This window comes from Vulpes vulpes, chromosome 2 (genome assembly GCF_048418805.1).
Source record: "Vulpes vulpes isolate BD-2025 chromosome 2, VulVul3, whole genome shotgun sequence".
Classification (NCBI taxonomy): domain Eukaryota; kingdom Metazoa; phylum Chordata; class Mammalia; order Carnivora; family Canidae; genus Vulpes; species Vulpes vulpes.
Window position 1 is genome coordinate 3,334,617 of NC_132781.1, and position 12,260 is coordinate 3,346,876.

Genomic DNA, 12,260 nt, shown 5'->3' on the forward strand with positions numbered 1-12,260 from the left:
GCCTTTTGATGCATGGGTTCCCTAATTACCAGGAGGTGCTCCCCCTCTACCATTTCAGCGACTAGTCCTGGTGAAATTGGTCGTTACTCTCTTGGCTGTGACTGACACCCCTGAGAAGTGCTGAAATGGAATCTTAAATTTCTGACCAGTTCAGGTAGCAGTAGGATTCATAATTCCTTTAAAGAGCGTAGCCCAAGACCTTGGGTTTCTATATAATTATTTCATAAATTCTCCTGAAAGCACCACTTCTCCAATCGGGGTTTTGGCCATCTCTTGAGTTGGCTGACATTTCTCACGTCTCTAAGCCAGTAGAATCTTTGAAGCGAAGGTTCTAAAATGGCCAACCCCAGAGACAGCCGTCCTGCTCCACGCCTTTCCTGCCAAGTGGACCGAGCTAAAAGGAAACCCACTGGAAATCTAAAAAGTACATCCAAGTTTGGATTTACTTCCCCTCCAGTGAAATTTGTTTAAATGCTAATGCTGAGTGTTAGCTTTGACAGCCCAGATGCTAAAATTAGAACAGTGCAGAGATTATCTTGGCTCTTGTACCAGGATGACATGTAAATTCATGAGGCATCCCATAGTTTTAAAAGGAAAAAAAATTAACGAAATGTGGGATTTGTTTTGAGGTCATTGCATTACCTTTTCTAAAGCTCCTCCAAAGCCCTAAGTCTTCATATTGTGTTTTCATTGTAGCCACTTAGGATCACCCCCCGTGTACTTACGTGCTGCAGAAGGCGGGGCTCCCAGCCATCTGCAGTTGTGTGTGTATGTCCATGTATGCATATGGCCGTAAGAATGTGTATTCTTGTGTGCACACATGTGTACGTATGTATTCATGGGGATATGTGTGTGCATTCTTACACACACCTTAAAAAGTGATAGCCGTCTGCAGAGAGACACTAAATTTTCCCCTCTTAGCCCCGGATTCTGGATGTACTAATAAACATTCACTTTGTGAGAATGGATCTGCGGCATATTTGGGGCCAGGTTTTCGGTAGTGCTGCAGATCCCGCCTTCGCCAGGTGGTGCGTGGCGGATGAAACAAGCTCCCCCATTCACACGCCAGACAGTGGCATTCGCCCCGCTAGTGATTTCATGTTTGGCTCCCCCAGGACAGATGTGAATGACTAATACAGTGCACTTTGAGATTAAGGAGTTTGGTTTAATTTCTTTGTTTTAATTTTCTTTTCTCCCTCATTTGTATGTTTCCATGATTTTGGCTCTCCTTTTCCTTGCCCCAAACTCCAGGAGGTATGTAATCCCCCCAACCTGCTCGCTCGCTCTGCCAAGGCCACTGTACTTGCTGCAGCGTTTTTCTTATTTTGTTATTTTTGGTTATTTTGTTTTTTAATTGCTGGTGGTAGTGTTAATGCTGCTTCTAACTTACTGTACAGTCCCTAGGGAACTGGTCAGGATCAGGGGTTCATGGTTTCCCTTTCAGGGCTAGTACACAGTGCATCAGACAGCTAGGTACCAGGCCGTGGGATAAACATTACCGACTGCCGTGATGTGAGAAAACATACTAAGAGTGGGTTTAGAAAAGCAGAGAAAGTACTCACTGAATTTTCTCTTGGAATGATTGGCCAGGCATAGTCTATCTGTGTTACATTCAAATTGACACCTGTGAATTCCAGTAATTTCTCCAGAGGAGGAGGAGGAGGAGAAGGGAGGTTTGACTTCTCAGCGACACGTGCTCCTGATACACTCTGATCAGAGAGCACGCCAGGACGAGAAGTAAATGAGACAGCTTGGGACATTTGCCTATGCATGAAACAGGGAAATGGCATCTCCTAAACTCAAAGGATGCCAAGTTTGGAAAAAAAAAAAAAAAAAAGACACCCAGAGCCCCCTCCCCCCCGGAAGTCCTGGGTATTAGAGGAGGGCGAATGACCTCGACTCTGTATTTCATGTTCTGTTTTGTTTTTCTCCCTCCTCTTTTTCAATGAATACTGTTAAAAACCCCAAATTGGCCTCTTAGTTATGCCGTTGGGACCTCCCTCCACTTGCTGATTTGGGGGTTAGGTTTTTCCTAGAGGAGCAGCTCCTCAGGTGTGTGCTCCAGCACGCAGAGAACAGCCCCAACGCTCAACACAGTCGTTAGCACGTTCTGGGTACCCGTCAGCGCTAGGGAAGACGGCGCCTGGCCTTTGCACCGGGGGTGGGAGGTGTCCTGTGAGTTCCACAGGGACTGTCCTAGGTGCGCGCATTGGTCTGTCTGCTTGTTTCATGTCTGTTTCTTTCAACATGGAAATCCCGCCCCGGGACCGCCGTGATGCCCCTCACGGCAGAGGTCTCTGTGACGCAGCAGGTCGTCAGGGGAAATCATCAAGGTTTTGTAATCAGGGAGGGGATCTTTCCAGCTTCGCTTTTCCTTCTAGATTTCCTTCCACCTTCTTCCTTTTCGCATCTGACCCCTCCTCCATGACCTCCTAAGCCCCGAGGGCCCCTGGGTGGTCCCGTGGGGGGAGCGCATGGGAGTCAGCATGGGTTGAGGTGTCCTGTGTACCGAGCCCTGTGTGGAGATGAAGGCCCAAGAGGTAGAAGAGCCGGTTTCCCAGGCTCTGAAGTGGGGGCGGGGGTGCCTTTTTATAACATATTGGCTCTAGTTCTAAATATATTCCTTGTCTTCTTTCTTTTCCTCGTTTGTTTTGATCCTGCCCAGCCTTTCCCGTTTTCCACATGCATGTCATATTTCCATCTGTGGTTTTTTTTTTCTTGGTTCATGCCCTAGGGCCTTAGGGACCAGAGGCACATGCTCCCATAAACTGGCAAATTGCTGCTGGAGGGCCAGTCCTGGCTTGATGCTAGCATAGGGCCCCCCGGCAGGTGGACACTGTGCGTGTGCTGATAGCAAAGCCCTCCACAACCTGGGTCTGTTTAGAACCGTGGCAATTCATGATCAATCACTTAACCTCCCCGAGACTTTACACCCCGCCATCTCCGTAACGTCCTCTCAGGAAGCCCGGTGTGAGCATGTAGGCACGGCCCGGCACGGCCCGGCCCCTGGCAGCACACCCTTGAAAAGCACCCTGCCCTTGGCTCAGCTCCCTGTGGTGAGGGACAAGAGAGGAAGCATGACTCGGGTCATACCAGCTTTGCACCCCACGGGCCTTGTCTTTTGGGAAGGTGAGAGAAGTGATATCCTCTGGAGGTCACATTTTAGGCAGAAGAGCATATATTGTCAGGGCAGAAGTGCGGACAGAATGGCATGCGTGTCATAACACGGGGAGGCCTTCACATGGTTCAGGAAGCTGCCCCTTGCCCCGGCGTAAGCAGAGCAGGACCAGGTCCAGCTCAGGGCCGTGGAAGGTGCGGGATGCAGCCTCACTAAGACAGCCCGCAGCTAAGCCGCCCTCCCCAGTGCTGTCCTGAGCAGAGCTTCACGGCCCCAGCGTGGTCCTCTCACTGAGACGCTGAGGATGACAGAGGGGCCCCTTCGGCACTCACGGCCGCCACCGTCCCTCTGGTCTGCGGCCCCTCCTCTCGCTCATTGTGTTCAGAGCTCCACGTGAGGAGTCCAGGCTTGGAAAGGCTCCCGAGCACTGCCCCTGTGCACCGGTCGGCTCCTCCTGGTGCAGGGACTCCCCCTTGTCTCACCCAGGACTCTGGGGAAATTTCATTTGCAGGACACCGGCCCGGGGCCTGAAAGCCAGTATAGAATTTCACTATAATCAGGAAGGTTGGGGTAGGAATTTGGGTTCCACTCCCCAGGAAAGGAAAGCCGTAGAGGTGATTGTGAAGGGTTGGCACATCGTAGTTCCCCTTTCCTCACTCCTGCCCCCTTCTGATGAAGCCCTCCTTCTGTACCCAGCAGTGTAGCCGGGCCCGGGCCCCTCTCCCTGCTCTTTCTTCTGTTGGCCCATTTCCACCACACCGATGGGCTTCCATGGGCGCATCTCCAGCCCAGTCAGATTTACATCGCGTGTCCTCATCGCCCGGGTTCCCTCCCCAGCCATGCTCTCATCCCACTCTCCTGAGTTCATCTCCAGGTGCCACCTGACTTGCTTGCTCTGCTTGTACCCACAGACTTTCACTCTGTGAAAGGTGCTTCTGTTTTGGCTCTGTGTCTTGTTACTGATGTAAACTTTGCCATGGTCTCAATGTTCTGGTACCCCTGCCCCTCGCTTCCCCCGCCCTCGAGCTCTTTGAGGGGGGGGTCATGTTACGGAGCCTGCTCCGGGCTGCTTGGCTCCTGTCCGACCCGTATCTCTTTTTGCTCCGTAGGTGGCAGGGTCAAGACTTGGAAAAGACGCTGGTTTATTCTCACTGACAACTGCCTTTACTACTTTGAATATACGACGGTGAGCCTCTGGGTCTACTGCGGGACTAGGCGTGGGCCAGGCCTGTGTTTCTGTCTGACTCCAGTCAGGGGCGGGGAGGTCCCAGAATCGGGGGGCCCTGCAGGTGATGTGGGTGGAGGTGGAAGCCCTGCATGGCACAGGGCGTTAGAGGCGGGGTTTGGAGCCGGGCTGGGAACAGCCAGCCTGGGTCGCTTGCCAAGAAAGGGTTTATGGCCCTTGAAAGGTGCATGAAAATCACAATGTGGAGAATTCCGATTTTCTGGATGCAGGAGAAGCAGCCCCGGGGGTTGAAAGAATAGAAGAGAAGCAAAATGAAATGAGGGAAGTTGGGAGTTACTGGAGTTTGAAGTTTTCTCAAACCGTGGAGGTTCTGTTGGTTTTCAGCGGGAACAGAATCACAGCACAGCTTTGTGTTACACGCAAGTCTCTTTCATAAGAACCTGTGAGAATAAAAATGAGAAAATAAAACCTTTTTTGAAGCTCCCTCTGCTGTGGCGCCCAGAAAGCCTGGCTGGCCGGGCTCGGACTGGCTGCCCACCTGCCTCTTGGTCCCTTCTCACGCCTCTGTTCTTGGCAGTGTGGGACTTGTGTCTTGAGATTAATCAGGGCAGTTGGTGCTGGTTCTGCAACCAGGTTTTCACTGAGTAAAGGTCACGGATCCTGCCAAGACAGTGAAGAAGGTAGGACCTCAGTGATGAAGGAAAGTCAGGGATGTAGCCTCAGTAGGAGCCAGGACCCTGGCACCTGCCTGGTGAGGTGGCTGTCCTCTGTGACGCTCAGTGGGGAGTGGGCATCAGCCTGTGATGCGGCATCACTCACCGCCGAGGGCCGCACGTTGGGACATCCAGTTAGTTTCCTGTTGTTCCCGCCCCCAGAGCACCGCTGCGAACAGCTCAGAACATTCCTTTCTGCCCTCCCCCCCCCAACACCCCCCAGCCTGGCCCAGAGCTGGCCTTTTTTCTCAAAGATACCTAGACTAGTGGTATCTTTAAAGTCTTGTTTGGGTTTTTCCCCGCTATTCTTTGGGTTAAAATGAAACCTACACAGACACCTAAGCAGTATGCCCTGAGTTCGGGAGCGGGCTCCGCGAGATTGCAGGATGCTGTGGCTCCTCATGATGCCAACTGTGGTGGCATCGCCTGATCCCACACTCCATCCAGCAGCGTGCCGGCGTTGCATGGGGCCACAGGACGTCAGGGAGTGTGTTTCTGCAGATACGGGGGTGGGGGCCCTCAGAGTTAAGGTGGTAGGGAGAACTTCCACACAGAATCGCCCAACACCGTGCAGGGAATCTAGGGGAAGGAGTGACAGCTGCTTCAGTACAGCTCAGGGACCAAGAGCAGGGGCAGAGGCAGTGGCCTGGGGGCTGGGCGGAGGGACCTTTCCCCACACAGCCCCGCTGCCTCCCCCTTGCCCTGAGTCCAGGAGAAGCAAAGAGTAGGGCTTCTTCCCTCTTCCGATCAGCAAGCAATAAAGTCTGCAGCTGGGTAGGAATGGGTGAAACAGGAAAGTGAGAAGGTGGGCCTCACTTCCTGCAACGTTGGTGTGGGCCCTGGGCTGGGAGCTCAGTGGGAGCTCTGTCACAGGGAGTGTGCCCGTGAGCAGCGTCGCCGCCCCCAAGCAGGACAGCGGCGGTCCCAGAGAAGAGCTGGAGCGCGGCGGGTGTCAGGTGGGCCTGCCCTCTGCTCACGGCTCTGTCGTGAGACTGTGGAAGGGGCCAGAACACAAGCTGACCACCCCCACCCCCCGCAAGGTGCAGCCTGAAGAACAGGTGATCTGTGTAATCACAGATCTAGAAGTTAGGTAGTAAGAAGTAAAAACTATAAGGAGTGGAACAGACTAGCCGAGAATAAAATCACCATTACAGAAGAAAGATTGGAGACAGTCACAGATTGTGTCTGGAAAAGACGAGTGTGAAGACAGGGAAGAGGTAAGCAGTTACGGAGGACAGGAAAGGTGACCCCAATGCTGGAGCGTCGGCACCCGCGCGTACACAGATCCCATCTGTTCCGAGATTATCCCTCCAAAAGGGAAAGGAACCTGAATCTGCAAATGGGGAGTGCACAGTGTCTCAGGAGCATTTGTCGTAGGGAGCTTGATGCCAAGGCTTAGCCCAGCTACGTGGTGAACTTGGAGTGAAGTCGTGGGCTGCGGGGTGGCCGGATGCCCAGGAGAGGGAGTGCGAAGGTTGGCATTAGCCGTCCGGCGGGTGCAGAGTGCATGTGCATAGTGGCCTTTGTTGAGAGGGCCCCCGGGGGCAGGGGCCTGGCAGGGGTGTCCTGGCTCTGCTCTGGACAGGCCTGGAGGTGCCTTTGCAGACCTACCTGGAGTCGTCAGGGAGGCAGTTTCTCTTTGAAGATCCTACGGTCTGGCGAGGGGAAAGCTAGGGCAGGGGGTCGTGAGTGTACGTAAACGCACTTCACTGTCCCCAGCGTTCGAGGCAGCGAGCCGGGCACCTAGAGCAAGACCAGGGCTTTCTGGGGTTGCCGACACTAGAACAGAGGCTGAAGGCGTGTGTGCGGGAGCCGGGCGGAGGAGCCACGTGGTTTCGGTGAGAGGCTGGCGTGCTCCCTGCTGGAGAGCCTCCCGTGGGCTCTTCCCGGACACGCGCTGAGCCTCCCCTGGGCACTCACCCCGCAGAGGCCGCCGGCCACAGGGACTCCTATACCCACACGCTTCCTGGCCCCTTCCTGATTTTAGAACATAGGGTGTGGGCCCCAGAGCTGATTTGTGAGCTCAGGGTTATGGGAGAAGAGCAGAAAAAAAAAAAAAAAAAAGAGCAGAGCCCCGGCAACTTGTGAGTGAGGGACGTGGGGGGACGCGAGCTCATGACCCAGCGTGAGGTCTCTGTGTCTGCCACTGTTCCACAGGATAAGGAGCCCCGTGGAATTATCCCTTTAGAGAATCTGAGTATCCGGGAGGTGGAGGACTCCAAAAAACCAGTGAGTATCTCCTGGGGGGATGGGGTAGGGGTGGGGGGGCCAAAAGAGAAGGTAACAGTTCTTAGAACAAGGCTGAAAGTGCAAAGATTTACCTAAAACTGAAAAGGAGTGTCGTGCCTCTGATTCAGCCCAACTCAAAGTCACCTCACGTTCAGGCCGGAGACGAGGCTGTGGCTGACCTCTGCCCCCCTGCCTCTGCGTCCCTGTGGCCTGTCCACGAGCGGTGGGATTGTCCTTCCTTAAAAGGTGGCAGGAAGCGCCCACAACCGGGCTGCCCGTGTCAGGACCTTCGGGCGCCTTCCCGACGCCCCCGGTACCTGGAATGTGCCGGCGCTGCGGGCCGGGCTCTTGGCACCTGCGTACCTACCGCTGTTCGCCGCGATGCTGGTCTGTTGGGAGCGCAGCGGACGTGTGTGCCTGTGTCTTCGCGAGCCGGGCTGACGGGCAGGCAGCCGACGTTCTCCGGCGTTCACTGCTGGGCTCCTCTTCGCCGCAGGAAAGCACACGTTGCCTGTGTTTCATGGGACTCAGAACGAAGGGTCTATTGAGAAATAAATATTTTTTGGTCTTGATCGGTAGCTTTCTCAGGTCTTTGTCTCCCTCTCTTTTCTGATTCTCAGAACTGCTTTGAGCTTTACATCCCTGACAACAAAGACCAAGTCATCAAGGCCTGCAAGACGGAGGCTGACGGGCGGGTGGTGGAAGGAAACCACACGGTGTACCGGATCTCGGCCCCAACGCCCGAAGAGAAGGAGGAGTGGATTAAGTGCATCAAGTAGGTGACCTGAGGCGTCGCGGTGCTTTCACCAGACGAGGGCTCTCTCCTCGCACACGTCTGCTGCCCAGCGTGCCGCCCGCCCCTCGCCTGGGCTCCTGGGTTAGATCTTCAGGGGAGAGTCTGACTGGAGTCCCAGACTGTTTGTCAGTGGGTCCCTGGGTGCTTGACCAAGACAGCAGCTTGAGTCTAGGCTTCCCAGAGGGCTCCTCGGCCTCGTGGTCAGGATGGCAGCGCAGTGGAGATAGTAATTGTAACGTTTTATCATTTCCGGGGAGACTTGTCCCACTTACAGGTGAAGAAACTGCCTGCAGGCGTGTGGCCGTGCTTCAGGGTCACAGGCTAGGCCCGCACCATTCACCCCTGTGCTGCGGGGAGGCGGAGGCTCTGAACCAGGGGCAAGGGTTCTCAGGCTTGCCTGGGTGTGGACAGAGTGGCAGACCCAGGGCTTGGCTCCTGCTGAGCTAGCTGCACAGTGCGAGGCGGAGTGCGGGTTAGGGCTGCCCCCATTCCCCCCAGGACCTCCATGAAGCCTGTCCAGATGGCCATCTCGCCCCACGGGTGTGGCATGGCTGCTTGTCTTGGTGGCAGCGTGTCCGAGGGAGGGTCCTGGTTCTCCCCATCAGACGTTACCAGCTGTTCCCTCAGTCGACCCATTCCTGGGCCTTGTGAGTTCCCCGGAGGCCGGGGAGGCCGCCCTGACCGGGTAATCTGAGGCTCTGCGGCCCTACACTGCCGCTGTGATGGGCGCTCTCCTGTCCTGGCCACAGCCTGCTCCTGAGGGGGAGCGTGCTAGTATGGGGTGTGTTTTGGTATCGCTGCTGAAGCTGGTGCAGGATCTGGCCGGGGTTAAACAGCAAACAGATGACCCGAGACAGACCCACGATGGACTCCACCGGAGCCCACCCAGAAGTCCTATGGTGGAAGAGATGGGCCAGGCCCTCTGACTCAGGCACGCCGCCTGCCCTCCTGCCAGCCCTCGGCCTCCTGAGCACAGACGTGAATGGCGGGCTGCCTGGTGACTGGCACGCCTCCCGCCCCTCTGGTGTGATGGGGAGGACTCCCGGGACGTTTTGGGGTGGGACTGGTCATGTGACCCTGGTGGCTCCTCTCCTCCATCCAGTGGGCGAGGCTCCCTGGAGTCTGTACCAGTAAATGAGACCCCAAAGCACCCCCCGTGTGGCGGGCCCCAGGTGATGCGTGGAAGTGCTGACTTACTCTGTCATACACGGAAAGTAACATGACAGTGCGTGGTAACTCACTGGAATTTAAATAAAAACTGAAGCCCCCCACGGAGGTCTGGGCGGAGGAGAGGCCGTGCCCTGGGCGTCCCGGCCAGTGAGTGATCCTCATCCACGCATCCTGTGCTGTTTTTACCATGTGCTTTTTAAAAAACATTTAAATCTTTAGTCCTTACGAAATTTATGCCTAGTATATGGTTTGAAGTAAAGGATATAACTTCGTCGGGCAAGTAACTGTTGCCCCGATACCTGCTTGACCAACCTGAAGCACACTCTGCAGTTGTCCCAAGCGCTTGCGTGTGCATGGGTTACCCTCTGTGCCCCGTGTGCCCCGTCGTGTGATCACTGGAGCGGCCCGCTGGCAGTGCACAGCCGCTCCTACTCTGTTCCGTGGCCTGTACTCCTACAGCCAGAAATGCTGAGCCCCTTTATAGACACATTTGGAATCGTTCAGTCCTTTAGTGAGGGTGGGAGGGCACACACAGGCCCTCCCTGGGAAGCTCAGTTCCTGGCTGGGCCCCAGCACCACCTGGCCGGTGGTGCAGGATTCGCACACTGTGCAATGCCCTCCGGGTACCGTCTCCTCACTCTTTGCCGCAGCCGGGGAAGCACGGTTGTCCCCATTCTACAGGTGAGGACACTGAGGCACAACACAGTGAATAAAATCGTCCAGAGCCACAGAGATGGTGCTGGTCTTCAGGCCTGAGCCTGTGACTCAAGAAGCCGCACTCCTGACCGCCAGGCAGCCCTCGGCTTCGGCGCCCTTGGCTCTTGACACTTCAACTGAGACCTTTGTGACAAGGTCCCCTTGGGACACATGCCAGGGACTGCTGATTTTTGCGCCCCAAGGAGCTGTGCAGATGCACTTGGGGACGCGTCATCTCTGGTGAACAGACCCCTGTTGTCTAACTGGTCGGGTGCAGAGCCAGTGGGCAGCTGGGCTCGTGGGCAAGCGTGGAGACTCGTGGGCACTTAGAGTGTAGCAGCTCTGGAAAAGCCCTTGAGCACCCGCGGCACAACGTGCTGGACAGTTGGGATTGACGAGTGCACCGGGGTGACCTTGCTGTCACCGTCCTGCGCTGGGGTGTCTGGGGCAGTGCCCAGGCACACGCAGGCTCCCTCCCCGCCGGGCCTGGCCGGCTGCCCCCTAAGGGCCCGTGACACTGCGGACTGCCCACCTGTGGTCTTGGTTATCGAGTCGGTCGGTGTGTGCGGGACTCAGAAGCTGCGTGGTCCAGAGTGGGGCGGCCGTTGAGCAGCACGCGCCAGACCGCCACGGGCCACGGATCGTGTGGCGCTCGCAGTCACGTAGAACTGAGGTCCCACGTTTGCCTTTCTGGCCCGGAATACTAGAGTCTGTAACACTCTGTTCATAAACCCACCCCGGGGTTAGGTAGAAACAGGCAGTAGACAGTACAGAACTGTCTTGGCACACGGACCATGTGTCTCTTCCAGAGCTTGTCCCTTAAGTCATTGTGAGGACACGGTGACGGTTGGCGCCACTGACTTGGCCTTTGCAGTGACAGTCGGGGGGTGGGGGTGCAAGCCCTCCGGGCCTGTTCCTCAGCCTGTTTGTTCTCTCCTCTGTGTCCAGAGCAGCCATCAGCAGGGACCCTTTCTACGAGATGCTAGCGGCGCGGAAGAAGAAGGTCTCCTCCACGAAAAGACACTGAGTCTGCACAGCGAGCGGTGCCAGCGTGCAAGGCGTGAGAGGCCCTGGGTTCCTTCCCTGTCCCCCCACGGATGGGGGGGCGGGCTGCCGAGCAGGGGTGTCACCTGCTGGGCGTCACCCTGAATTCCTAGAGACTGGCTTCAGCTTTGCTCTTCATTTTAAGTGGGAGAAGGGTAGGCAGTTAGCGCCGGGGAGAGGGCTCTGACGCCCGTCAGGCGAGCCTCTCTCTAAAATGATCAGAGCCCTGTCAGCACATCAGCCTCCTTCCTGCAAGTCTCTCGCTCAGCAGGTCTGATAGCAGAGCCCGAAGCCGACTGTTTACCTCTTGGTTATTTCCCTGTGAAGAAGCCTTCAACCCTGCACCATAAATACGTGTATCAATATATTATTACTCTATGTTAAGAAAGAAGTGGAATGGAAGAGAAGCCACGTACTATAAAGATATATTTTTGTTTTTTAAAGAGAGAAAAAGATAAAGTAGAGCCGTTCGGAGGCATCCTGCCTGGTCCGGGGTGGGGGCTCTCTGGGCAGCCGCTGGGGTCCCCCCCGCCCCCGGGCCGCTGGCGGGAGCCGCTTCCCAGCAGCTGGAGGGCCGGCCGGGCCGCGGGAGAGGCGCGGGCACGGGCGGGCACGGCGGGCACAGGCGGGCGGGCGGCTCCGGCTCCCCGCTCCCTGCGCTGGGCACCCGACTGTCTTTTCCTTTCCGAGTTCCTTCTTGTCGGGCTTTAAGACGCAAAGTCAGCATTTCCCCTTGAGCTTAAATACCCAGTAACCAAAACTGTGAGGCAGGCGGCCCCAGCCGCGGCGGGACGGTCTCCTGCTCGGTTCCTCCCCCCAGAGCTACAGTCCTCGTTTTAGAGGAAGGAGCAGGCCTTATCACCTTAGGTCTTCAGCTTTTTCTGCCTCAAAACTGGCCCTGACCTGGACCGCTGTGGGCGCGCTGGGCCGGGGGCCAGACGGGAAGGGCACGGCCGCCTCGTGTCCCTCCCTCCCGCCAAGGCCCGTGTGCGGGCTGCCCTCACGCCCCTACCTTGCGGTGTGAAGGGAGCCACGACACGCGGCGTCCTCCTGCCGTTCTCTCAGGGACTCTCGGGGCCGCTCCTGCCACCGTCCAGGCCGCGCGCCGGTGCGGGCAGAGGGGGCCCGGCCCGGGCCATCCCGGCGCCCCCGTGCCGCCCGGGGCCAGGCGGGGCCTGCGAAGGCGAAGGGCGGCCGGTCCTCTCGGGCACCGTGACCCCGGCCCCTCCGCCGCCTCAGGGCCGCCTGGCTCTCTGCAGAGGACTTTCGTGAAAGGGCGTGACTGGGGGTGCCGGCCGGGGTGCTCTC

At 56.8% G+C, this 12,260-nt stretch overlaps 1 protein-coding gene and 1 non-coding gene across 11 annotated transcripts in view; both read left to right on the top strand.

Moving 5' to 3' along the window:
- CYTH1 (cytohesin 1) overlaps positions 1-11,395 on the top strand; it is a 77,806-nt gene extending 66,411 nt beyond the window's left edge. For 7 of the 10 annotated variants that reach the window (XM_072746497.1, XM_072746500.1, XM_072746501.1 and 4 more), the window contains 4 exons: positions 4,226-4,304; positions 7,175-7,246; positions 7,867-8,021; positions 10,857-11,395. In XM_072746497.1, the coding sequence (XP_072602598.1) occupies positions 4,226-4,304; positions 7,175-7,246; positions 7,867-8,021; positions 10,857-10,935 (385 nt within the window). In that variant the 3' untranslated portion in view covers positions 10,936-11,395. The remainder of the gene's footprint in view (positions 1-4,225; positions 4,305-7,174; positions 7,247-7,866; positions 8,022-10,856) is intronic. The other 3 variants (XM_072746498.1, XM_025999866.2, XM_025999865.2) reach the window with 1 other exon arrangement.
- Positions 485-588, top strand: LOC112920943 (U6 spliceosomal RNA). Its single transcript, XR_003235160.1, has one exon. It is a non-coding gene; the product is annotated as a U6 spliceosomal RNA (small nuclear RNA).
- Positions 11,396-12,260: the final 865 nt, after the last annotated feature.